Here is a 27,437-nt window from a genome sequence, read left to right as displayed (position 1 = left end):
TTGGCCTGTTATATGGTACTTTCTCCCTGGGGAAAACGGGAGAGGGAGTAGAGCAGGGGTCGGCAAGGCTTACCTTGCCTGGGCTGGTTCACTGTCACGGAGCTGCCCCCGTGGGCTGGATCGCGGGCATGCTTTCCGGTGCCGCAAAAGCGAGTCCCTGTGCCGTGCTGGTTTAGTGCAGGGACTCGCTGAGCGGGCGGCTCGGGGGCCAGTAAAACGACCCCTGTGGGCTGCTTGTGGCCCATGGGCCTTAGGTTGCGGACCCCTGGAGTAGAGTGAGCATGTACAAGCCCAAGATGTGCACCTGTCATACCATTATATGGTCTTGTTGGAGCCCATAACCTTGTTCCTGTATAGGAATTATTCTGGTTGATAATAATAATTTACATGCTGCCCATCTGACTGGGTTGTCCTAGCCACTTTGGGCTGCTTCCAACAAATCAAAACATTAAACACAGTAAAACATCAAACATTTAAAAATTCCCTATACTGTTCTACAAGCTAAGGATCTACTTAAATTGAATATTAAAGTACATCTATAGGATTTTACACATACATACACATCTGGGTCCTAATTCTACAGGTAAGGGGGAAATGGAGAGTCCATTTTTTTTCTTTACTATGAACCTAATACATAGTTTCCCCGCTCTTATTTAAAAAGGCTTATTTAATTGTTACAGCGGCCATAAGCAGATTTAGCCATGGTTTTCATTTTACGCATTTTTCAATTGTAAACTGCCCTGTGATCCTTGGACGAAGGGCAATATAGAAATTTAATAACTAAGTAACTAAATAACACACATGGAAATGCTCAGAAAAGCCAATGTGAAACTATCACAAATGAAAGTGATACTACTGTCTCATATTCAATGCACACATTCAAAGTTAACATGAGAGAGGACTGATGTTTCATCAGAAATGGAGTTATGACAAGCACTCATTTGTTACCTGCAGCTTATCATCATAATTGATTTCTTCCTTCGAGAGCCTCAATTCTTGTGTTAAGTGAAATGACTGTATAAGGTGCTCCGGAGACACAAAGTCTTCAGTTACTTGAATACAGCTATGAAAATTCTGTACCTGAGCAAGAAACGGAAACAAAAAACAACAACATTCTGAATTGTTCTTGGGCAAACGAGAAAAAGTTTTTTTTTTAAAGCCAGTGTGCATTGATCACAGTTTTCCAAATCACCGAAAAACCCTATTATGCATTCAAATACCCGTAGAGTTGCATGCAAATTTTCCAGCTGATTAGATAGGAAAATTGTGTCCGTGTGTGTAATTTTTATCAGCATGAGCATTGCATTCGCTGTAGGGTCAGCCCTCTGACCACCCCACGATTTCTCTCTCACACATACATATGAGGAGGGTGTGTGCACACCCCCCATTACCGCCTTCACACATCCTCTTGGGTTGCTCCACTCTTGGACACCAAATATTACAACAGCTTGTCTGAGGTATCTAGTGACTCTAGTAAGAATAAATTGATGTTTTTACCTGGTGAAGTGCTCCTGCTGGTAAAACAATGGCATCACCAAGGAACTGGATTAGAGTGCAGGTTTTTACTCCATATTCTTCAAAAAGTCTTTGACGGAGTTTTCTGTTTACATACCAACTCTGGTCACGTATCGGATCATGTTCTGGCAAAACATCTAAACCTTGTTCTTTTGCCATCTGTAATATGTTATAAGCAAAAGTGAATGCTGTGTGGTTTTAAGTAATATCTATGTTCACAAAATCCTTTCATTCTAACATCTTATTTCTAACATAAATACAGTTTCAGTTTCAGAACTCTCCTATGAAACTTTGAAAACCTCAGGGGGAAATGGGGAAAAAACTGCTCCCTCCCCCATGTCTCGTACAGACTGCTTGGGCCGTATCTCAGAGATCTTATTTAAAATATTTATATCCTGACTTTTGGTCGAGGCTCCTACAACTGGCTCGTAATCTAAAATAACTTTACTTAAAGACATAAAAAAATATGAAAAGGAAAAGTAAAAACCAAAAACCTCCAAAACAGAGCTAGAAAAATAACTGAATAAACCGCGTTCCATAGCTTTGCTGCTTCTTGGACAAAGAAGCTCTGTCTCAAGCGGTTCTCCACCAGATTATACCTGGTAGAGGAACTAGAACAAAGCTTCCAAGAAAAATCTTAAGGCAGCCTTTCCCAACGTGGAGCTCTTCAGATATTTTTGATTCCAACTCCAACCATACCTTACATTAGTCATGCTGGCTTGGGTTGATGGGAACATCGAGGGCACCAGGTTGGGGGAGGCTGCCTTAAAGCAGAGAAACACAGATGCAACTGAAGGGAAGAAAACCATCTCAATGTCTGGATAGTCACTTCCTGCGAGTGAGCACAAGTGTATCCAACACTCCCCACCCCAAAAATGAAGGATCCCATCAACAACTCAATGAGTACTGAGCACGCTCAGTGGGGCAAGGAATTCTGGCTGACTTGTTAGGGGAAAGGAAGGAAAACCTGGGGAAGGATGATGGAACAGAGTGGCTGGTACCAAGGACACAAGGATTTGCCCATCACAAATCTTATACACAATAATACCAATATACATTCATTGTAAATCTAACCTTCTGTAGAAACTCCCTTATCTTGTCAGCATCCTTGCTGGCATAAATGTGCCACAAAGCACCAGGCAGTTCACTTGAATCCTTCAGTCTTTTTCTTAGAAGATCATCCAAATCTTCCTCTTCAAACTTCTTTAATACCACTGAGAATTCAGAAATGCAATTACTTTCCAGAGCTGGAGAAATTCTTGCTTTAGATTCAACACTTTACCATAAATCTCTCCCTCCTTAACAAAAAAGGGGCAGGGTGGAGCAAATCCACATTCACTGAGTAAAAATTATAATGGAACACATCTAAAACAATAGGAGTACCGGGGAAAGCTTAGAAACATCTTTGCTACACAAAGGCTTTCTGTGTCTCCATGGAAAATCCCAGAATCCAGTTTGGGGCAATTCACCCTCCCCCAGTGCCACAGTTCAACCTATTCAGAAGGGTTCCCTAATCCTGAGGAGGGACTTTACGAGGGTCTTGGGAAGTGAAGTGAGAAGAGGGGGGCAGAAAGGTTTTTCTTTGCCAAACCCCTTCCATGAGCACTTCCTAGAATATAAGTCATTACATCCAATAATACTTTGCAAAATCGGGGGGGGGGGGGAGAGAATGTCCTTTAATCCGAATGAGCACCAAAGGATTGTTAAAGTGGATTGATTTAGGTTTCATTTACAGGGTATAGATCAGCTATTAAGCAAGTTGTGTCAACTCATATTTTTCTGTTTAATAAAGATTGTATTATTTTTACTCTACCTGATTTTGAAGGAACGCCATTCCCTTTTGCTATGCCAACACTGACAAGGATGTTCACCACGTCAGACACCTCAATATGAAGATTTGTAGTTCCTATATCATGATCTTTAGCAGCAGCTACACCTTTTTCAAACAGAATATATAGAATATGCTGAAGGGCATTTTAAAATTATCATAGACTTGTAAAATGTTTTCCTGTGAAATTGTTTTCTTAAACAAATACTGCTTTTACAATGTATAAGATTAGGAGTTAGCAGTCTGATATGAATAGCCATGAGGGTGTTATTCAACTAAGTTTTACTCAGATGAGACCCATTGAAATTAATGAACATGCCACCCAATTATTTCATTTACATCAGGAGCAGTAATGTGTTTTCTCTCATCTCAATGTACATTGAATATGTACATGTATACTCCCTTCTCGTTCATGAGGGAATTCTGTTAAGTGGCCAAGTTAACTGACATTTGTAACTCCCTTTTATCAAACACCTTTATATTACCATGACCACATTATCACATGCTTTGACCCTCTCAATTTTATTGATTCTTCCATTTCCTATAAACTTGCCTTTCTTAATCTTTCCACCTGTTGCTCCTTCTTTGAGATTTCCCCAACCACTTTATCCCTTCTTCATGCTCATCACCACTTTTGTGTCTCTGGCTCTTCCAACCATTCAAAGGCGAGAAGGTGTTTAATAATGAGGAGACACAATCCCCTGACCTGACACAAGCAGTATTGTAAGTTACTTACCGTATGCACTGCATAATCTGGGCCCTAGATCTGGGCGCACAAAAAAACCTGGCAAGTATGAAGCTAAATTCAGTTTTCCTTCTGGGTTGCAATATTCAGGCAGTGGCAAACATTTTAATAAGTCTTCATATCTGACAAAATAAGAGTAAAATAAACAACATAAATAATTTTTCAGTAAACAAAAAGCCCAACCCATCAATTGATGAGCTAAATAATATTAAATACCTTGCAGGCATCATGGTCTTGAAATCGTCTCCTGAAGGAAAGTCTTTCAACTTAAGTATAACTGTTTCTCCATTTTTTATTTTTTGCCGTTCTGCAAACAGTGAAGAGATCAGTGAGTGTTCTACCAGATGTGGAAAAACAGGAATTTTTTATAATGGTTTTAACAATAACTTAGAAGATATCCCATCTTTTTGATCATGGAGTAACAGGGGTGATAAGGCATTTACCAACATTGCGGGGGGAGAAATCCTGAAATTCCAATTTTTTGGCTCTGATATCTGATATCAAAACTGCTCTACTAGTTAATACTACATTGCAATTCTGTTTGGCTGTATACTCACAAATTTTGAATGTATAAAACACACACACACTCTAAACATTTAGACATTTTAGAGATTGAAATACAGAATGGAAGATATTTCAATGTACATACTATACTGTTAAATGTAAAAAATGGGTTTTCAAAAACATTAAAGTATCTTGTGGTAGAGCAAAATGCTCTATTATATAGCAATACAGATATTTTCCAATTCATGCTCATGCCTGTCACTGGAAGTAATTGGTGTCTCTGATCTGAATTTTTTTTTATCAAGGAAGTGGCCTACAGGTTCACATTGAGGTTTTTTTTTTTTAAATAAAATAAGCAGAACATATAATTATGAAATATTACTAAGGCTTATTTTGCATTAGTATATTATGTAGAGGGAGGGTCCTGTCAAGTCTAAATACTTTTCAACTGAACTTAATGGAAAGAATTAAGCACACAATCAACTCTTGGACAATTAACAGCATCCTGTCCCAAACTAAATCTTCTCTGGCAAATAATGAAAAAGGAAGGACCTCCACAATTCTCTGATATCCTCTTTTTCCAGATTATAAATAGGTATTTTATTTGGGTCTGTTATAGTCCTATACAAAGCACAACATACTTGAAACTTCTTCAAAGCCATCCCAAAATTCCTTGACACTGCCACTGGAAGTAATGCTGTCTTTGCAATTCAAGAGATCAGCTTTGAGATCACCAAAATCTGAACTAATAAAATCTGCCTTCCATAAGCTAGCATTCAGTTTCTTCTGTATTCCAGACACTAATACGGGCTGAAAAGGAAAACAGAAAAGTGGAAATAAGCAAGAGCACTTAAAAAACGGATTCATGCATATTTCCATCACTCTTGAAAGGACATCTTGTCTTGCACAGAAGTTTAGACTATTAACTGTTCATCAATAAATATTGGGACATCTTCATTTAGGCCTGTAAATTGTCTTTAACATAGCATGGTTTTCAGAGTTTCTACTCTTTTTATTTGTCTCACATTTCAAGTTCTTTCTACTATTTTTCAACTCGTTTTCTTAAATGCTGATTTGCAAGACTGCTGTTTGTATCACCAAGAGCTGAAAATTGGTCCAAACATTAGTAATATCCTCTATGAAGAATTCTTAAGTTCAGATTTACTCTCAAAACAATAACCAATAAAACAATTTACCTGCTACTTACTGCATAATGAGACTTCATACTTAAAATCAATTAATTTGCCAGCAATGGAAATATATAGTGAGGTGCAACATTGCGTGAGTGTGAATCAGCTCATGCAATGGGGCTTCTTCATCTCCTCCCCACTGCAGCCCCCTAAATCTGCTCCAGAGAATTGCTTAATGCTCCAGAGCAGGGTTTTTTGATGGGGGCTGTAGTGGAGAAAAGAGAAACCACAAGTCTTGTTTTGTAAGTGGGTTTCTGTTGAACAAGTGGAAAAACATCACCAGATGTGGCCCACTGACCAACCTCAACACAATTAGGCTAAAATTTAGACCCTGTTAATTTTCTTCCTAACTGGGAGTGCAAAAGGAGTTGTTAGGTTGATCTTTACACATATATACTGAAGTAATATTGCACAACAAACATTAATAGGGAACACTTTAACTGGTCCATAATTCTCAGTATTTAATATGTTCTTGGCCTTAACCCACGCTTAAAAAATTGTTAATGCATTAAGTTTTAACTTCAAGACTGGCATTAAAATGATAATACACTGAGCTATGTGGCTGGTCACTTTTGTCAGCAGAGACCAAGAACTGTCTCTGATAGTACATCCCTGCTACTGTTGTGGGTTATAGTTCTTCCCCCTTCCATTATAGGTAAAATACTATTCTGAAGAATATTTCATGATAAGGAAGTATTGCAAAATTTACATGAGGTGCCATGTTGGTGATATTGCATAATCCTTATCTTCCTTTCCCCCAGTTAGTCTGGCATAGTCTTCAAGACGAAATGAGGCATCTGTGTTACAAACCATATATAACGAGGCAAGTGGCAGTTAGTGAGGGACTCTGGCTGAAGCGTTAGGAAGTGGTAATCCTTAGGCCGCATTTGGCTGCATCCACTGACAAATGGATTCTCTTCACTTAAACTCGATAACCCTCATGGTCCCTTCCAACTCTACAACTCTATGAATCTATGAAATCCAACAACAGATCTAAAATTAAGGTGCAAGCATGCTGTCTCATAAGCCCCTTTCTAGGTGCTGAAGGGCATTTTAAACATACCTTTCCTTGCTTCCAACAATCCTTGAAAAGTTTCCAGTTGTTGCTGTTTTTATGATCACTGAGCCACAAAATGTGTTTATCACAGAGCCATGAATGTGGAACATCACTGAACAATGTGCTGCAATCATCTGTAATAATTTTTCTCTCATCCTTTGGCTCATCCTTCACTTCAGATTTTACATTTATCTTTGGTGTTCTATTTGGTGGAATCTTGTTTTCTACAACTGAAGCAATTATGTCCTCAAGAATGTTTGGCATTGTCCTTCCACCTTTGCTACTCTATTGGAAAAATAAAATGAGGACTTGTCAGGAGGAAACCTTTCATTATCCGTCCATAGAAGAGGTGCAATCAAACTGAAAGCTACAATAATATATTATATTCTCATTCATTAAAAAGTGATCTTCTGATAACAAACTGATACAAACCCCTCTGATTTTTACACAAACAATAAAGGACAATGAGATTGCAGGAGTTTAACTCTTTAGTGAATTGCCCGTGTAATATTTACATGCATAGACAGAGCCTTAAAATGTAGTTAATAAGTTTGAACTTTAACTAAGTTAGTTCATAACTAAACTTTTTAAGGGAAACCATGGCAGACTGAGATCCAGAGAATTGCATAACTAACTCCACATGTCCAAGGAACCTTTGGACTCATGAAAAACAGCCCCCTTGTTCTGCAGTGAGGTAAAAATTCAAGAGCAGTTAATGATAATTCCAAATAATAGCATTGGACATGCCCAGGCCCTTAGGTATACAATTTCATTCTATGACGAATATCATACAGTGAAAGCAGTTCCATTTAGACATTGCTCTCTAAGCTATATTTAAGCCCTTCTCACTCAAGAACATTTGGAGCAAGGCATTTGGTAACAAACTCACTGCAGTTCCTGTAGAATAAACGGGTGCAAAAGCAATGCCAGCATCTGTAGAGCCGAGACGCAGTTTTCCAGCAGTAGTGGTGAGCAGGTCTCGTAACGTTGAGCCCTGCTCGCTATTTTGAGACAAAGGAGTTGGCATCTTGTAGTTAAGAGATTCTGAACTGTCTTGGTCCTGCTCTTCCTTTGTATGCTTTCCAAGAGGGCAGTCTTTGTTTTCTAAAATAAAAAGGAGTAATCTTACATAATTGTGTCATGATACAACAAGAATAATACTAGCTGCCTGTGATTCACAATGGCAACAATGTACTTGTAGTGCTTATTGCTTTAATTTTTTGGGGGGGGTTATTGGGTTGTTTTTGTTTTTATTTTGATTGTGTATTTCATGTTTTTATGTTGTGATTTTATCCTGTGAACTGCCCTGAGGCCTGTGGGTATAGGGTGGTAGACAAATTTAATAAATAATAGTAATATTCCCGTGAACACATGGGGATTAATTAAATCTTCCAAATTAGACCCTATTTAACTATGTAAATGGCATTTGTGACTGTTGAGTGTCCTGTCATAAATGACAAATATGGTAACTAAAAAAAGGCTGGAAACACATGCCATCGGCATATGGTTTTCCCATCATATACAAGAAATTGTTTAGTTTGATGCCTCCAGAAGGTGCCAACACACAAGACTGGAAAATATGGAATTTCCATTGCTTTTTATATTATGAAAAATAGCAAACTGTGAATGATGACATATATCAATCAGTTAAAAGACCAGTTCAGACACTACGGGAACCCAGTTTTCTGCAATGTGAATTAGTTGTAACAAGCCTTGGTCTTAGGAATTTTCTCCTCCCCTTCACTTTTCCATGTCAGAACAGATGGCTAGATACACCCACTTTTGGTTTAAAACTAATCAAAGTCCCCTGGAGGTGTCAGAAGAACTATGATTTGAGAAAAAGCTAGAATGAGACCACAATATGATCCTGGCCTGTTTTTACTAACCATAGCTTAGCAAACTTAGTTCCTTGAGTTCACACATCATAAGGAACCAAAGATAGTTTCAAAGTGGAAGCAAAGATTTCTAGTCTCCTCCTTACAGGTATGAAAGAGCAGGAGGAGAAGTATGAACGTCTGGGGGCCATTCACATAGTGGGGTAACAAGGTTTTCATATGAATCTGACCCTAGTGTTTTGGGAATCCAGTAAGAAATATAACCCGCCGCGCCCCCCCCCCCCCCAATTCTCAATAGTAGTCTGGTGAGTCTGAAAAATCATAAAAGAAATAAATTACTTTTATTTTCTGGCAAGCTGTTGCGTCCAATCTCAAAACGCTAAAGTAATTTATAGTTATATTGAATGATACTGAACTTCATGACCATAATCCAACACTCTTCCAACCACTGACTTCAGTGGATATAAATGTGCCTGTGTGCTGGATTGTGGTTCAAATATATAAATGTGCTGGAAGAATTCATATTCACCACAGCCTCTTCTATGCCCCTAGGCATCCTTCTGTATTTAACATTTTCTGGTTACAGATGGCATTTCTTGCTCACAGAAGAGAACAAGGAGGGCATTGAACGAGGGCTGAAGAAAAGAGGCATATGATGTGGCTAGGCTTTTTGTGATAATATTGCACAGGGGATATTCACTACCCTCTCCCAGGACTCCTGAGAAAACACCACCTAGCTCTGCTGTTCCTTAGAAGTAGCATTGTATTACTACTGCTAATATTTAAACAAAATGTATATACTGCTTGATAGTAAACAAAACCTCTGAGCGGTTTTAAGAAACAATCTGTAAAAGGAGAGAGGGACCAAATAAGGCGGCTGAAGTTGATAGCCTGTTCAGGCGTTTGCAGAGCTACATAGTAAACAAATACTTTGTCTTAATGAAACACTAAAGCTTCACTCCTTCACTGTCACCCTCCCCAGTTCCTCTTCTTGCAGTATATCCAGGCATTACTCTACTTCTGCTGTATTTATATTGTAACCACACTGTCAATATAAAAGTTGTAAACATGAATGTATGAACAAGCAGCCGAACCATATTGGTTGGTCTTTTTGCTGCAGACTCATTCACAGCTCCTCTCGAGTAATGTGTCATTCGGTCTACAGAAATCAAGGCAAAGCCCTCCAGTACTGCCTGGTTCCATGAGATCATTATAGGGACCTACATTATCATTAAGTTTATCGTTGTGTAAACTTTCCATGTTAAGAAAAATGTATGTTGCATGGGCAGGAATGCAGAGGATAGGAAGGAACAAATGGTCCTTCTAGAATAAAAAGAAAGCTAATTCAGACTTACAATAAAGTCTGAATTAGCTTTCTTTTTATTCTAGAAGGACCATTTGTTCCTTCCTATCCTCTGCATTCCTGCCCATGCAACATACATTTTTCTTAACATGGAAAGTTTACACAACGATAAACTTAATGATAATGTAGGTCCCTATAATGATAATTAACGATAAACTGGGTAATCTTGAAAAACACCTGTCATTTCGGAAATCTAACGTGTAAAGGAGGTCTATTCTGTGGCAGCCTGCTTGCACAACAGCCACCCATCCCACTAGCATAGAAGTCGAGAACCTGTTGCCACCAGATGTTGTTGGGCTATTGCTCCCATTGTTCCTGATCATTAGCCACACTTGCTGCGCCTGGCGGAAATGGCAGTCCAATAATATCTGGAGGGTGACTGGTTCTCCACTCTTGTACTAGGAGAAATCTTGTGCAGCATAACAGCTGAATCCTATGGGAGTCTTATTCTTGCCAGAGGGCCTTCTAGGTAGTGGTGCCCACCCTGTGGAACGCCCTCCCATCAGATGTCAAGGAGATGAGTAACTATATAACCTTTAGAAGACATCTGAAGGCAGCCCTGTATAGGGAAGCTTTTCAACGTTTAATGTTTTATTATGTTTTTATATGTTGGAAGCCACCCAGGGTGGCTGGGGCAACCCAGTCAGATGGGTGAGGTACAAATAAATTGTTGCTGTTGTCAAAGCTGCTGTGCAACTGCCTAACGCAACCCGTTGTTATTGTTATTGGTGACAGTTAAGCTTGTGTGCTATTGCTTGAACAAAATTAAGCTTCTCAAACTTCCTGTGCTAATGTTATATGGGATCTCACCCGCAATCTGCTTTCTAATCAGCATATCCCATTATTTACCTTTCTTTTCTTCCCTGGCCTTTTGTTCTGCTAGATCTGCCAACCAGTGCAGTGGTGACTGGGATTCAGGAGGAGTTAACTTGCTGTCTGTGCTCACGTCACTTCCTGGGCTTGTATTACCGTTTGTCTCAGATTTCTGAGATGCCTTCTGCTGTTGCAACTCAGGTATGCACAGAGAAATTTTATTACTGTGATTAAGGACGTTCTGCAAAATCTGTAAACACAACAATTCAATTAAGCACTTTGCATATGATAAAACAGTAATTACTTTAAGACCCTAATGCAGCATATGTAAACTATGCTTTAGTGATGCACAGTTAAGCAGCACTGAAAGTCAATAGCATATGCAACTGTGCATCTTAAAAGTGTCATAACAAATATTAACAAAATTATATTTGATCACTAAGCTGTGGCCTTACCTGAGATACACCATTCATTGAAGGGAACTTGCCAGGTTGTAAATTCTGTTTGCTGCCACACTGGCAATGGGCTCTAATCTCATGTTTCTCTCTAAGATTATGCATTGCTTCAAGAAGTTCCATTAATACTATAAAATATTAAGAAAACAATGAATTATACAGTTTTGAAGCTGACCACCTCAAACTTCATCTGCATCTGCACACCAAAGAGAATAGACACCAACCCTTAGAACCAGTTCCACCTTTGCCAACACATTCCAGAATTTTACCCCAAAATAAACAGCAAAATTCTGACACTAGCTATCTTCAACATGATTTTTTTTAAATATGTCATTTTTTTAAATAAAAAAATCTTCTTAACATGGTTAAGTACCATTTTTATAACATAGGGTAAGCTGCAGAATTTGAGGGACACAAACAAGAGGGATACTTAATGGGGAAAGGCAGAGAAGGGCTTGACACATGAATAAACAAAGAGCATAAAGCACGACCATCATTAAAACAACATTTCCTGAACATTGCAACCTTTAAAAGCAATGCTGGCCTGCCACTTCATGTTTTTTCTGTGTTGCTTTCCCACCCTAGACAAAGGGCAGTAGCACATTTTATACAGCAATGGCCACTTGCTGCAGGTACGTGATGGTTTACATGAATAATCCAATTAAACACACAATAAAATCAAAATGTATTTAAAATGCACCAAGAACAATCACTAGCTAATCAAAGAAACAAAAAAGCATTTCCAGTTAAACTCATTAAAACCAGGAGGACCCTAGGTGCTCGTTCTATACCAAGTTAGCCAATGTATATGTAGATGTTGTTGGGCTAAAACTTCCATTATCTCTGAAAACTGACCAAGCTAGCTTGGGCTGTCGGGAGGTGAAGTCCAGCAACATCTGGAGGGCACCAGGTTGGCTACTCCTGATCTGTCCCATGAACTCTGATGAAGTAAAAGGTCTTGATCTCTTTCCTAAAATCCTGCAAAAAGCTTTTGAACAAATCCATACTTTACACTTCTGCTATGTGGAACACTGATGTAACCATCATTCCAATCAGGCCTCAGCCTTCACTGATCTATGAAAGTTTATAAACTATGACCAGGAACAAAACAAGTTATAATTTTATACTTAAAATTCTGATCTCAGCTACGGCCTGGTTTACAAAAGAGTGCCTTTTCAGATGAAGGCTTGACAATAGCCTGCAGAAGGCACATTTCCTTCTGAGGCTCAAGAACATTGTGAAATACCTTCCATCTTAGGAAAAGAGACGCAATACCTCTGAGTCTGCAGCGCTAGCTATGAATCCTGAAATGCAGTACCAATATTCATTGATACAAAAGCTTTGACCTTCATTATGATCTTACCTGTTCCAGGAATGATCTGGGTTGGCATTAAATGTTTGTGATCATGAGGCTGCCCTTTCACACATTTCATCCAGGCGTACAATTCTTTATCTGTGAAGGCATTAACAGTTTACATCAGGGGTCAGCAACCTTTTTCAGCCATGGGCTGGTCTACTGTCCCTCGGACCTTGTGGTGGGCCAGACTATATTTTTTTGTGGGGAGGGAAATGAACGAATTCCCATGCCCCACAAATAACCCAGAGATGCATTTTAAATAAAAGCACACATTCTACTCATGTAAAAACAACAGGCAGGCCCCACAAATAACCCAGAGATACATTTTAAATAAAAGGGCACATTCTACTCATGTAAAAACACGCTGATTCCCGGACCATCCACGGGCCAGATTGCGAAGGCGATTGGGCCACATCCGGCCCCTGGGCCTTCGGTTGCCTACTCCTGGTTTACATCATAGAATCAATTACGTTTTTTTATTAACTTCAATTAAACACAGTAATTTTAGATCAGCCCTCCAAACATACAACCTACAGTCATAAGAGCAGTGGTTTTGCACAAAGCTGAATACACTTGAGGTGATTTTACTTTGTATCCAGTTTTTGTGATTAAATAGAAACTAACCTAAAACTTCAAACAAGCAGTTCTAAAATGTTTAACTATTATCTTTAGTTCTTACAAAAAGTGCACTGACCTCTAGAACTCTTCCTTTCCTTAGCCTTATAGCAATCTAAGCAGACCACAAATCCACATTTTTGGCAGACCCAGTGAATGTTAAACAGAGTGGCTTCACATGCATCACACATTTCACGGACTCCTCTGACTGCTCTCTTCCAAGCTATTTTGGCTGGAATACAGAGTAAACAGAAGACCAAGTACTGAAATTTAAAGGCAAACAACTGCAAAATTATAGCACATAAATGAAATTTCAGCTGAAAACCTGTTTGATTTAGGGTGTCCTTCCCCAACTTGGTGCCCTCCAGACTGCAACTCTCATCATCCAGGACCACTGACCATGCTTCCTGGGGCTGATGGGGCTCATAGTACAAACCCTGTGGAGGATACTAGCTCAGGGAAGACTGATTTGCAAAGTACATTTGCCGCCCCACACTTTGATTCTTTTGTATAGTTTTGCACTTTTTAATAAAAGTGCATTCATTTCCAAAGAGCCAATAAAGATACAGTTGAGACAACCCATAATTACAAAACATCATATTAAATACTTTTTTTTACAAAAGAAAAGAAAAGTTATGGAACAAATCAAGCTAGCAAGACTGTTGTTGCTTTGGGAATGGAACCCATGCTAATTTTATTTACTAAATTTATATCCCACCCTTCCTCCCAACCACAGTAAGTTTGGGGTAGCCCACCTCGTTCATGTCTTGGACATTTATCCCAATACATTTTTGTATCCCCCTGTGCCACTTCAACAGTACAATAAAATAACATTTTGATGCAACAGGGAAATTCCCAAGGAAGAACACGATGGATGAGCCACATTAAAAAGCAGCAACTAACTTTTGAACAGAGTTATTCAGAAAAAGTTGGATACTTACCATCCTTTTTGACCCAGGACATGGCTGTTTTCTCAGATGTCACTAACTGACAAAATTTGTCACCTATGTGGTCTAAGATGTATTTGCAAGTTTCTAGGTCAATTTCATCATCATCATAATTATCATGTGTCCATAAACTCATTGCTTCATCATCATACTGATCAGGAGAAGAAAAGCCATCAATCCTAACCACTCCATTCTTACTAAAAGAAAGCCTACAAAACAAAAAAACACAAATTACATAAGTATCAAAATCATGATCAATTTAAACTGTATTTCGATGTTAACTGTGTGTCAAACATGTTATGGTTGGCTAATGTCCAATGTTTCTGAAAGGCAGCATGAGAATGTATATATCTGTCTTGGTTCTCTCCCTGAACCATTTTGTTGGCAGAGACAGACAAGGTACTGCTGGAAAGCTAAGAGGGAGATGGTGGTATTAGTGTATCATTGGAGAATCTACAGTTGAAATATAGATTACCTGTTTCTGCTTTATATACCTTATATACATTGATGCCACATATAAAACAATAATTTCATAGAATTTAATTATTAATCTGCACCCAAACATGAGAAGTTTGTTACATGATGGTATTTTTTCACTATTCAATCTACTCATTATCAACATAACGTGACTACTAGAAAGCTTTTCAACGTTTCTATTAGTTGAATATGTGTTTGGCATAGAATGTAATGACATAAATACAATAACAACAACAAAAATAATACCACAAAACCACAGGGATTAATTTGCAGGTCACACCCCATTTTGTTTTTTTCCCCTTCATGACTTGGGAACATAGTCGCTGGCTACATCCTTACATTCATTCTTACCTCAGGCTACTGTCTCCTTCCTCTCTTCCCTTCAGTCTTATTCAGTTCTAGCTCATCCTTCTTGTTGTGAAAAGGAAAAAAGTATTGCCTTTATGACATCAGAAACTGTTACTCCAATCCTTAGTCATCTCTTTGCCTCTGTCCTTCAGTTACTAGTAGGCATGTACATCTGTTCTGGTGATTGGCTCAATGGTTGCTGATGTCACAAAGGCCCTGCTTTTTCCTCTGTGGAGCTCCATGTAAAGGTTCCTTTTCAGGTTCTCTCCTGTTGAAAAGCTGCATGTTTTCCACAGTCTCTCACTTTCTCCTTATACATACCAGTCCCATACATATGACTTTTGTGTGGCAGGAATGAAGCCTACTACACAAAGGCAGAGTCACCTCAGCTGCTCCACCCATTTTTGCCTTTGGCCACCCTGCACCAAGAACAGAGCATGCTGCATAATATGTATGAATATATTATTATTAGATTCAAAGATCTGAGAAGTGGCCTATAGTTCAAAATCACAAACCTGTTAAGCCAAAGACCTTGGATTTAAAATAAAGGATTCAATATTTTGTTAAATCACCTCCACCAAAACCTGCTGCTTTTGTGCAAGAGAAGCTCCACTTGAGTTTACACAAAGAAAAATTTTTCATAGAATCACAGAGTTGGAAGAGACTCCAAGGTTCATCTAGTCCAACTTCCTGCAATGCAGGAATCTCAGCTACAGCATCCATGACAGATGGCCATCCGATCTCCAAGGAAGGAAAGTCCACAACCTCATCAGGGAGTCCATTCCGCCCATTTACACCAGGGGTAGTGAAAGTGGTGCATTCCAGATGTTGTGGACTCCCATCAGACCTAACCATGGATTATCCTGGCCAGGGCTGATGGGTGCTGGAGTCCAACAACATCTAGACCCAGAAATGTGCAATAGTGGCAGAGGCAGTGTTTTGATAATGTACGAGTTTTATAAGTACCAGGCTTTAGCAAAGTAAGAAAAAGGAAGCAGGGTCCACTTCATCAGCTTGGTTGATAGATCAGATCCATTTGTTTCTCCTCTCCCTGAGATGCTTCCACTCAAGTAGGCCATGACAAGAACATCAAAACTTTAAGAACTGGTGCCGGAGATTGCTGCCTCCCCACCGCTTGTTGCAAACCTGCTGGTAGGTACTGCATTGTTTGCAACTGATCCTATGTAAGGCACTCTGGAAGCTTTTTAACTGAAGAGTGAGGTAAAAAAGTGACTACCCACAATTTCAAAAGCATTTCTAGCTTGTATGCATCACTGCACCAGCGTGTTTCAAACTGCCCCTCTTCAAAGCGTAATGGCATTGCTACAACAGGAGTGTAGAAATAAAACTTGGTTTCTGAAAAAGAAAAAAAGTTTTTCACTTACCGACGAAAGTAGTAGAATCTACAAAACACTGGTGAGTGAGCTGATTCTTCTCCTTTCTTGCTTCTTACAAGTCTACATTCTCTGCATTTTTGCAAATTGGGCCCGATTTCATAACAAGAGTCATCCTGCAAAAAGGATTCTCCCGTCTGTTTCAACTTCTTTACTTTACGCCAGTCTTTTAATACTGAACGAGGTATGCCAGCTGCAAAAATGACAACTTCTTTAGTAAAAGGAAAGGCAATGTAATCAGGACTTAATATTTAGAGTTTAACAGAAGCTGTAGTGGGAGTTAGTATTATTATTTATTGCCTTTATTAATCACTTACTACAAAAATGTTTCAAAGCAACTTACAATTATAAAAGAATATATACATGATACAAAATTTAAAATACATTAAAAAAAATTGAGTAAAAGTGTTTATATTGCAATAAAAAGGATGAATCCATGTATGTTAAATTATACAAAAGTGTCTGAAAATAGGTGGGGGCGGACGGGAGAATTCACACTTTTTTATTTAAGCTATTTTTGTTTTTTATCAATTACCAATTTTATTATCAATTTGCCCCATAATTTACAGAAGAATGGATGATAACCCATTCATTTTGTCAGTACAACCACTAAGGCAGTATAATTTCAAACACATCTTATCTGTGACTCTGCTTCTGTAAACTACTATGGTTACCTTAACATAATGAATTTATTTATTTATCTTGTTAAGACCAGTAGTATAAAAAGAGGAAAGTATTTTCGAAAGAACGAAGTAAAATCTTTTACACATCTCCTTTCCGAAAATTCAGAAAAATAGGATTGCAAACATTTAATACATTTATTGGCCTCAGTGCAAAAGTATTTCCTATGGATTGCATATGGACAGTAATGTACAATGCAAACGAAACATTTTAGTTTAGTTTGTTTTCAAACACTTATATCCCTTCTTTTTTCTACCATAGAACTCAAAGTGGTACATCTATTCAGGCACTAACTAGACTCAGAACCAGCTACGCTTCAAGCAAGGTGGTGGTCTCATGTCCCTGATATCCTGGCTATGATTTCAGTCTTTAAAACAGTACTCACAAAAGACTATCAGCCAATCATAATAGGAAATTTAAAAAAACTGCAGCCTGGCAGCAAGCACATTTTCTTGAATCTTGTGACACTTTACATTTTTCAAGTGTGTAAGGTCTGACTTGCACTAATGCTAAGCCATGGTTTGTTCATTCAAAGGATGACTTGTTTGAACATTTGATCCAAGTCTAGCAGATAGCAAAGCTATCTACAAAGCCAGTTTGTAGAGGAAAAATATTCATTTGCAGGCATGGTTTGAATTCAAACTGCACCGGCAAGCGAACTACTTCTAAGGGCTTGCTGTCAGCACTGATCAAGGAGCCCCACTTGCCAAGGAACACTGAAGAACACACTTTAGATTCACAACTGTTTCTTTGTGGCTGTCACTTTTTGCCTCATATGACATTGGGTGTGGGGCAGGCTGACGTGGTTTGGGAAAACAGCCTCGTGAGCCAATTTAGGACCCCTGCCAGGCCTAACTAGGCCCACAGGCCAGACACTCCCAAACACTGCCTTAACACTAACACAAACAGCTACATTAACATTGATATAGGTCACATGGTTCTTTTTGCCACTGATTTTTCTTCACATCATTTTAGTCTGACGCATTGTTGCCTGCCTTTGGGAGTAGAAAGTGCTATGCAACCTGGTTACGCTCTGCAGTGATTTCTGTTGCTGAGGTAGTACTTTATGGAGCTACTGTGATCATAAATTCCTGCAGTGCGCACATAGCTTGTTTTCTACTGGTTCATGTAGTATAGTTTCCCCGTACAATTATGTGAGGGAAATAAGAAAATGCAGAATATATGGCTAAGGATTATTTGTTGAACCAGCCCGCAGACATAAAGAGGAAGCACACATCTGTTCATCTGCTAACTCCTAAAGCAACTGTGCATTGCAAAAACTAATTTTAGAATCTAGACAGAAACAGTGTGGTCCATATCACATGCTCAATCCTAAATTATTATTGAGTGTGAAAATGATAACCAATTCAACTGAAGTGCATGTGCACAGAGTGGAAAAGAAATACATAAAAGGAATAGTTCTTCACAGCAATAGGGGATGAAGAATCTTTAGATGGGGAGGCAGCTGGTAGCAACAGGGAGACAGGAAAAGCATAGGCAGAGAGAGAGAGAAAGGGATGTATGCTTTGGAAGAAGTAAACGGGCATGAGTCAGAAAGTAGCTTCAGGGATTGGAATTGTGTAGCAAGTACTGATCAGTAAAAAATAACATTTTAAAGTAACAGTTAAAAAATGGGATAATATACAGCTACTTACAATAACAATTTGTATAAACCTCTAAGTTGTAACACTTAGGAATATTAGGTAAACTGAAGTGTCCCTGTTATAGCATTTATACAATTTCAGCACTGTTTTGTTGCAGTCCTAAAATTACTTGTGAATAGTAATTTTAAATAGTATCACTGTAAATAGTAAAACTGACAACAATGTTACAGTACAGCCAAAATCAGTCAGTTCTGATCAGTGGCCTGAGTCTGAAGGGGCAACTTTTAACACATGCAGAATACAGGGATAAGATCCCTAACTGGTGAGAGTTTCTCTCTCTGTGCTGGAAACCCCTCTGCACCATGAGGGTGACCATTACAGACTCAGTCCATCATGTGCCGGTTTGGGAGTATTGTGGGGTTATATTGAAGGGACGGAGCTACACTAAAGCATTCCCACAGCCTCGCCACACGTTCAGAATGAATGTCTGAAGAAAGCATAGCGGACAGCAGAACTGTACAATACACATACACAGATGCATAATTTAGATAGGTTCAAGCTTTTCTTGGTATATAACATTGGGTGGTTGTTGTTTTTTAAAGTATAAAAGACACACAATCCTGACTGCAATAAAAAAACCTAATGTTCTTACATTCCAATTTGTATGCTAACTATATACTTACAATTGCTGCTGCTGCTCTGTAACTTCAATTTGCTTTTTTCTTTGGCACTTCTGCTAAGAACACCATTTGGCTTTATTTCTTCCTCTGCATCGCCTTTTTTCTTTTGCAAATCATTCTGTTTCTTTTTGTAAGTTGGCTTAGGCTGCCGCTTAGTCCTTTGCTCTGATTTGCTCTCACTTTCATCAGAATCTCCACTTTCAGAGCCAGATTCATACGTCCTTTTCGTTTTTCGCCTTGTCTGTTTCTCTTCTTTCGCAAGCTTTTCACCCAGCATTTTACAATCTATATTATTTTGCAAATCATTAGATGTAGAAGCTATTAAGTTAACAGTACATGGCTTAATGATTTCTGAGACACTGTTCCCCGAATTCTCTTTTTTATTAGTATTTTTATCTTCTTCCGAATGTCTTGTGAGCCAAGCTTTTTTCAGCTTCGTGTGGTAGTTCCCTTGACTCGTCTGGGATACTTGCCCATTGCCTACAGTATTTGCTTTGTTTATTGTACCAGAGATGACAGTACTGTCTAGGGAAACGGAGGCTGGATATATTGGATTTTTCGCAGCAGTCAACTCTGTATCACTGGCACCGCTACTTTTAAACTGAGCAGCAGCCAATGCTGCCTTGTGCTTTTTCAAGTGAATAAAATCAGATGGCCCAGAGAATCCAGAGCTGGCCTGAAGAACACTTTCCGTTTTGCTGCAGGCTAATGTAACTGGAGCTGCGGTGCTCAGGCCACATTCTTGTATGTGTGCCACTTCCTGGTTTATGGCTGTGGAGGCAGTACTCTCTACTGACGTGCAAGCTAAAGCTGCACTGGACAAACAGTAAGTCACTTCTGAACTGCCCATGATTGGAACGCCAGTAGTAGCCACAGATGCTGTTACATCCGTTTTGGTGCTGCATAGTGTCGTCGTAGTCGGCGTGACAGAACTGGGAACAGTGCCCTGGGAGGCAGCTGGCAAGTTCTTTTCATACTGGGCATGAATTGTGTCTGAGTTCACGGTCGGCATAACTATTCTTCCAGTCTCTCTGGCTTCCGCTGGTTTGGGACAATCGGTTTGGTTTATCCCCATCAGCGATCTTTCGACAACTCTCTCTTTTGGAGCTGTCTGCACGACAGATACTGTATCATACTTCGTACGTGAAGGTGGACGTACAATGACAGAAGCTGTGGCAGAAGGCAATTTCCTCTCTATGTGCCATTCCATTTTGTCATTATTTGGAATATTATTATTTTTCCATATATCTGAAAATTTTTGCTCCAAAGCACTTTTGTAAACATTTTGTGCTTCCTTCGGCTCAGGTACTAAAGTTGGTGGCTTCTGTAATTCGTGGATTTTGCTACCAGCATTAACTGGCTGCACTGGAGTTAAGGTTGGAGGAGAAAGGCTATTGTAACTTCCTTCCTTCCTCTCCAAACTGTGATGGACTGGAGGGTGAAACACTGGTGCCCTGTGCAAAGCGGGCATTGTTCGGAGTGTACTTGAGGATGAAACAGACAACTGTGTAGGACTTCTGGAGTCATTTCTGAAAGAATTTGCTGAATTAGAGGTCGCTTGCTGTGAAAACTGCTCTGTTATCTTGCCTATTGAGCTTTCAGACTCTGGTGGGTGTTTAATCAAAGGTGGTGGTTTTGAAAGAGATGTAGTGAAAGAAGTGAGTGACTGAGCAGAAGCTGTTGAAGGACAACTGCTCTGTTTATCGGCACACATACCTGAAACCTCTTTGGAGGAGTATGTTCGTGGTGGTTCGTTGACCACACTGTTAGACAAAGTGGTAAAATAGTTGCTTTGTGGCAAGTTCTGTGGTACAGAATGCTTCATCTTGTAAAGTTCTGAATCTTTCTCATGTTTTACTCCATGGCTTTTGGGGCTAGAGGATGATAATGGTAATATTCTGGAATATGATTCCCTTTCGCCCTCAAGTGCCTTGATTTTAGCAGTAAAAGGAGCAACCTCAATACTTTCTTGAAGTATCCTCCTGTGCTCTTCTTTATACTTGCTTAGCCTCTCGCCTGTCTCTTGAAGTGACCTTTGCAGTGGGTCTACAAAGTGTCTTTGCAAATGGCCCTCTTTTGCGGTCTGTGATCTGTTATGCTCTACATCTGACTTTGCTGGAGTAGCTGCAACTGAACGTAAAGGTTCAAAAATTCCTTTCCTTTCCAATTCTCTGTACAAAGACACAGAAAGCAGAACTGAAATAATTCTGTTTCACATCAATGCATTAATACGCTAAACAAAAAATATGCCATACAAATGTGAAAGTGATAGTAATAATATATTCATCATTAATATACTTTTCACATTCCTGTTGGTTATCCTTTGAGTGTGATATGTGATGCAAAGTTTCCAGAGACTTAAAGCTAAATACAAAAAGCAAACAAGTAAACCATCCTCACTCTTTCATCGGCATTATCTTACCTCTTGTGTTTAGAAATTTAAACAAAGCAAACTTACTCTTTATGATGATCCGCTATACTTTTTGACAATGGAGGACTAGAGTGTGTCGTCAATTTAAGTGGCCGATGTGGTTCTGCACTGGATGGTCTTACAGGTATGTGGCTCATTAACCCAAGACCGTCAGCTGAGGTCACAGGGGTGGGCTGGTGTAACCAAGGACTAGGAGTATTCTGTTAACAGCAACAAAACCAGACTTTATGGTTACTATTGGAACCTAAACATAAGCATAACTCCATTTTATCAAAACCCTAGGGTGCCAAACTGTTTTTCTGTGCTGGCATTGTTTAAGGTATAAGTGACACAATTAAATTACTGCGGCTATCCTATTTTTGAATCCTATTTGAATAAGGATTCAAAATAGATGAAAATGTATGCAGTTTATTCTGAAGCAAGGTAAAATGTTAAATTTAACTAAAAAGAAAAGCATACCAAATGAGTAGGAGAAAAATCTGTGGTCAGCATCTTCTAAAAGTAAACTGAAATATCACCCGTGGCCCATTTTTGGAACACAATTCCCAGCCAAAGCTATACCATCTTCCATGCCACACTTACTACAAAATACAGTATGAAACATATTCAATAGCAATAAATTCAATAATGGGTTCGTTAACTAGCTAGAAAAGACTCGTGCACATGCAGTGCTAATGATATCATGATTAGGAGCCTGGAAGCTTGCCATGTTCTTTCCCAGCCCCCTTTCTCTGGTTAGAATTAGTATGGTGCAGTATTAAGTCTGCACTGGTACTAAGAAGGGTTTGAAAACCAACATCTGGCCCCGGTTTAAAAGCTAGCAATTAGTTACCACTGCTGCAAATGTAATGTTGCACCTTAGTTAACAACAGAAAGGGAGAGCAGGAGAAAGAATACATGAGCCTCTGGCATGCCTCCAATCTCCTAATCATGGCTAGGAGACTGCTATTACTGCATCTGTAACGGGCCTCCATCCTATTGTAGCATATTACATTCTGCTGCTAAGATACTACAGTAATGGGTGAAAGAAATCCTTCTACAAAGCTAAGGACATTTGAGTCTTTGAATTTCAGTTTTAAGTATCCCCACATTCTGTAAGCTTCTACAACAATGACTTTTTTTTTTAAGAAAGAGAAAACTCTATAAATCCAGATTTCTCTTTTTAAAAAAACAACACCACCACAATCCTAAAGTGCCTCCCAACCTCTCACCAGAGAGCAGAATTTAAGCACAAATATAAGTGTTGCACTCAGTCACCCAACTCTAATAATATACATAATACAATACTATGACATGTTTCATTTCCCCCTCCCCTCTTGAATCAAAGCCTGATTACAAAGCAGCAATTATTTAAATTTGTTAAGGCAATTATAAAGCACTATAAACAGATTACACACCATATCAAGTTATCATATGATATTATCCCAATGTATAATAAACTGGGGATTCAGCATGACTTACCCTTCTCAGAGGAGCCTCAGTATTAACAGAAGCTTCAGAATGGACCCATTTAGATGAAGGTATTCCAAGTCCTGAGTATGCATGTGTTCCGTTGGGATACTGCCAAATAATTGGATAAAGTCCCAGGTGATTATACGTAGCAGAAGGGTGAGCTTGCCCAAGAAGATGTGGTGACTGGTGCTGTAGCATCTGTTGCTGTTGCTGGTGTGCTAATGCCAAATGGCTTAAGCTGCTAGCATGAGCAGTCTCTAGTCGTGGATGGCCTCCCAACAGAGAGGCTGTAGGCACTCCAGGTAACACTGCAGGAAGTAGATGCGGGTGATGAACAGAATGGTGAGATGTACTACTAAGAGGATGTGTATTAATAGCAGACAAAGGAGTTTGGTTTGAGGACCCAGCTAACAAATGGGATGCACCAGTTAATGCGGGGTGATGAGTGTTTGGATTTAAACAAGTTCTATGGGAAGTGGAATGAGGAGGATAGTTATGCTGATGTAAATAGGGTGATATATGGTTAGTTCCCGTTTCTTGTCCAATAAGAGCGGGATCTCTGTAAACTGTGAAATGTTCATTCTTGTCAATGATAAGAGGACTTTTAGTAGCTTCTATTGAACTAACTCTAGCTGGAACTGGATGAAAGCTAGACCTAGTCAAATCATGTTCAGTTTTAATTGCTGACCTTGTTACTCCAGTAACATGGCTGTTCTGGTAATTAACCTTAGACTTCACAGTGTCGGGAGATTGGGCGTGTTTATATTTAACTTCAGGTGAAGAATTTGACTTGATTTTAGGGGTTTCAATCAGTGGGCCAGCTTTTGACTTCACTACATCAGAGACTGGACTTTGTTTACGTACTCTGCCCTCTTCTGCTATGGAAATGACAGTTAAAGATGAAACAGAGCCATACGGAACTTTTTCAGAATTATGATGTTCATTTGCTGATGTACTTTTCACAACTTTTGGTTGTATCAAATCCATTTTGTTGGCATTATTAATCCAGTTTTCATCAGTTTCCAGCTTTCTCACTTCCAGAAAGCTTGAATTTGTAAACAGATGTTTTGTATCACTACCCGAAGGCTCCATTTTCTGACGAGTTTGCAAACCAAAAGTATTTGATATGTTTTCCTGGGGCTCAATAGTTGAACTGTTTTCAATATTTATATCAATACAACCTTTTGGTGTATGGCAACTGGGCACAAACTGCTCATTCGGTAAGAGCTCCCTGGGTTGTTGCTTTTCTATACTGCACTCTTGAATGCATACATCATTCGCATTCCTATCATAAACTGTTGGCTGCTCAGCTTGATGGAGTGAAATTTCTTGCAGCTCCAAGTCAGCTGACTCTGGCCTATCTGTTTCTTGATGTTTTTTATCTTCCTGTATCTCGTGCCAGGGTGACTGGCTGTCTATTAGTGTTTGTTCCTCTATACCATCACTGCTCTGGGATTTTCCTTCTTTCCCATTTATCTTTGAAGTGTTCTTGCTTTTCAATTCATTCTCTGAATTCTGCTCCGACGAAGAATCTGTCAGTCTTTTGTTTGAATTTTCTGAGTCACTGCTCTCAGAATAGTCTGAAGTGTTGTCTATCCGCTGCCTCTTCATACCGAGTTTCTTTTCATCATCTTCTGGTTTTCTTCTTTTGGAAATAAAGTGTTTGCTCTTATTTTTGGAATTTTCTGTAGAAATAAATAAATAAATAATCAATCCTTTATTTAGTACTATGTTGAAGAAGCATTGTTCCAACCCTTTGAAAAATGTTTATACCTCCTTGACTGATATAGTCATATTTTTCCTCTTTTGTCTTTTCTTCATCAGGCACACTGCTATCAGAGCCTTTCCTTTTATGTGGACGAGCATTCCGCTGCTGGTGATGTGAATTTTGCTTAGGTGCTGCACTCTGGGAATTCATTGCTGGCCTGGGACTATTTGCCTGTGCCCGGGTATAGTGGCCCTAAATAAAAAGAGTAATACATTTATAATTCATTAATACAAGATAGTTAACAAAGTAAATGGCAATGGAATTTAAAATCAAAATATATCTACGTGGGCTGTGTTGCTGTTCTGGTTGGAACGAGACCTGCGTCGTGATGTAATGCCAATATTTTCACCTTTCAACAAAGAGTGAACAACATCATCTAGAAAGGTCATCTGAACCATAGAGGGATCCACATTTTGTGGTTCTAAAACCTGGTTAATTTTGAAAAACAAAAAAAGGGAATCAATTCTTATTTATATATTCCATATGAATGCTAGCTGCAAATACAAAATTTATGTCCTAACTTGAAACAACTTTTTTGGCACAAAACTTCAAAAGGAATGAAGAAGTGGCATCCTTTCATATTGAAGGGGGGGGGAATACATGTTAACATGTTTTATAAGAACAATGCCAACGTTCCAGCTTTGGTCCCAAACTGAAAATCCTTCAATTTTTTTTTTAACTGGTCAAACAAAAATAAAGCATACAGGATGAAGATTTTTTTTCAGCTTCAGAGGGAAAGGAGTATGAGTGATTAATGATAACTATAAACCAACGCTAACTGAAAATAGGACAAAAGGTTATATTGGCCGTTACTTCTATCCCACCATTTCATTATCTTGGGGAGCTCAGTTAAGGAAAATAGATCTTCACCCCCTCAGCTCCATTTTATTTCTGTATTTATGCCCTGAAAATATTAAAGACTACTGCAATATGCATTCTGGTTTCCTTTGTTCCATGTAGGCATTTATAGCCACTTTATCACCTGACAGCACTTTTTAAAAACAACAACAATGAATCCTTACAGACATGATTCCCTTCATCCACATTTTACCTGTTCAGGTAATAACCGAATAAGCAGATTTGAGTTTTTAAAACCATAAATGATTGTGTTAAGTAATATTTTAAAACAATGTATATATGCAACTCAATTTTAGGCCAACAGTTCCAAAGCCATGACAAACCTATTTATGTTTAAGACAAACACTGAAGAAATAGTTACCTGATCATTCATAACAATCATAGTGCGAGTAAATAGATCATGATGAGTTATTATACCAGTGAACCACTGGGTGGCAGAGTCCTGTCTGTATACTCTCACTCTATAGCCGTTTAAGGAATATGGTCCTTCGAAAATAAAAATAAAAATAGTTTTTGAGGATTATTGAAATAATTTTCCAATCCATGGCTTGGTTTTAAAAGCGCACGCAGCACAGATGTTATCTTACACTGTAACCCACCCCACCCCCGAAAACCGAACTTCCATTATGCCTTTAAGTCTACTGCATACTTCTCTTTGGATACAGAGGCATTTTTATGATCAAGCAAGCCTAACTTCTTGAACAGAACCTCCACAGCAGCTGTTTGCATGCCCAGATGCTTCTGGAGTAGAAACAATGTAGTTCTTGAAGTTTTGGGTTTCACAGCTGCCAATAGCTTCCCAAAAGTGACCACAGAACTCTGTAGCCTCTGCAGTAGTTAAAAAAAAATATCAAAATCATTCAGCAGCCTTTTCTCCTTCCCAAGGCTACTGTGCAATAACAAGCATTAATTTATAAAACCCAGCAGATGAAACATGCATTTAAATCACATAGTAACCAACAAACAACTTCCTATTTTAAAATACTACAATTTTTTTAAAAAAGGGGGGGGGGCTTTGAACAAAATATCCTAAAATTGGATATTGGTTATACTGAAAACTGGTTGGGAAATACCATGGCTATTACCCACAAGTCATAATGCATAAATAGTCTAAGAAGGAAATTTTTAGTCTGCTTATTTTAAGATTTTAGACATTTCTGCATTAAGGTTTTGTTCCTATGCTCCCTGTTTGTTGCTTTAGCACTGAGCTGTAGTGTAGTGTGGAAAAAGTTCTGTGAAAAAGATCATACTGACATTACACCTCAGGTGGCACCAAAATTGTCAATAACTAAACAATAACTAAGGGACACAGGTGGCGCTGTGGGTTAAACCACAGAGCCTAGGACTTGCCGATCAGAAGGTAAGCGGTTCGAATCCCCGCAATGGGGTGAGCTCCCGTTGCTCGGTCCCTGCTCCTGCCAACCTAGCAGTTCGAAAGCATGTCAAAGTTCAAGTAGATAAATAGGTACCGCTCCGGTGGGAAGGTAAACGGCATTTCCGTGCGCTGCTCTGGTTTGCCA

General features: G+C 39.0%; 1 protein-coding gene across 7 annotated transcripts in view; it reads right to left on the bottom strand.

The window, feature by feature from the left end:
• The window catches only part of JMJD1C (jumonji domain containing 1C), a 115,951-nt gene that overhangs the window by 1,465 nt on the left and 87,049 nt on the right, over positions 1 to 27,437 (bottom strand). For 6 of the 7 annotated variants that reach the window (XM_083614411.1, XM_083614412.1, XM_083614409.1 and 3 more), the window contains 21 exons: positions 26,279 to 26,403; positions 25,344 to 25,487; positions 25,065 to 25,251; positions 23,301 to 24,976; positions 21,867 to 22,039; positions 19,412 to 21,579; positions 16,435 to 16,636; positions 14,219 to 14,433; positions 13,357 to 13,509; positions 12,669 to 12,758; positions 11,306 to 11,433; positions 10,887 to 11,100; positions 7,729 to 7,943; positions 6,846 to 7,124; positions 5,234 to 5,402; positions 4,305 to 4,395; positions 4,080 to 4,210; positions 3,329 to 3,451; positions 2,590 to 2,729; positions 1,498 to 1,674; positions 949 to 1,080 (listed from right to left, as the gene is read on the bottom strand). In XM_083614411.1, coding sequence (XP_083470537.1) covers positions 949 to 1,080; positions 1,498 to 1,674; positions 2,590 to 2,729; positions 3,329 to 3,451; positions 4,080 to 4,210; positions 4,305 to 4,395; positions 5,234 to 5,402; positions 6,846 to 7,124; positions 7,729 to 7,943; positions 10,887 to 11,100; positions 11,306 to 11,433; positions 12,669 to 12,758; positions 13,357 to 13,509; positions 14,219 to 14,433; positions 16,435 to 16,636; positions 19,412 to 21,579; positions 21,867 to 22,039; positions 23,301 to 24,976; positions 25,065 to 25,251; positions 25,344 to 25,487; positions 26,279 to 26,403 — 6,932 coding nt within the window. The remainder of the gene's footprint in view (positions 1 to 948; positions 1,081 to 1,497; positions 1,675 to 2,589; positions 2,730 to 3,328; positions 3,452 to 4,079; positions 4,211 to 4,304; positions 4,396 to 5,233; positions 5,403 to 6,845; positions 7,125 to 7,728; positions 7,944 to 10,886; positions 11,101 to 11,305; positions 11,434 to 12,668; positions 12,759 to 13,356; positions 13,510 to 14,218; positions 14,434 to 16,434; positions 16,637 to 19,411; positions 21,580 to 21,866; positions 22,040 to 23,300; positions 24,977 to 25,064; positions 25,252 to 25,343; positions 25,488 to 26,278; positions 26,404 to 27,437) is intronic. The other variant, XM_083614410.1, reaches the window with a different exon arrangement.

The sequence above is a fragment of the Podarcis filfolensis genome (genome assembly GCF_964270895.1).
Source record: "Podarcis filfolensis genome assembly, chromosome: 5".
Classification (NCBI taxonomy): domain Eukaryota; kingdom Metazoa; phylum Chordata; class Lepidosauria; order Squamata; family Lacertidae; genus Podarcis; species Podarcis filfolensis.
The sequence above is the reverse complement of the archived record's forward strand: the minus strand, read 5'-3'. Positions and strand labels throughout refer to the sequence as shown.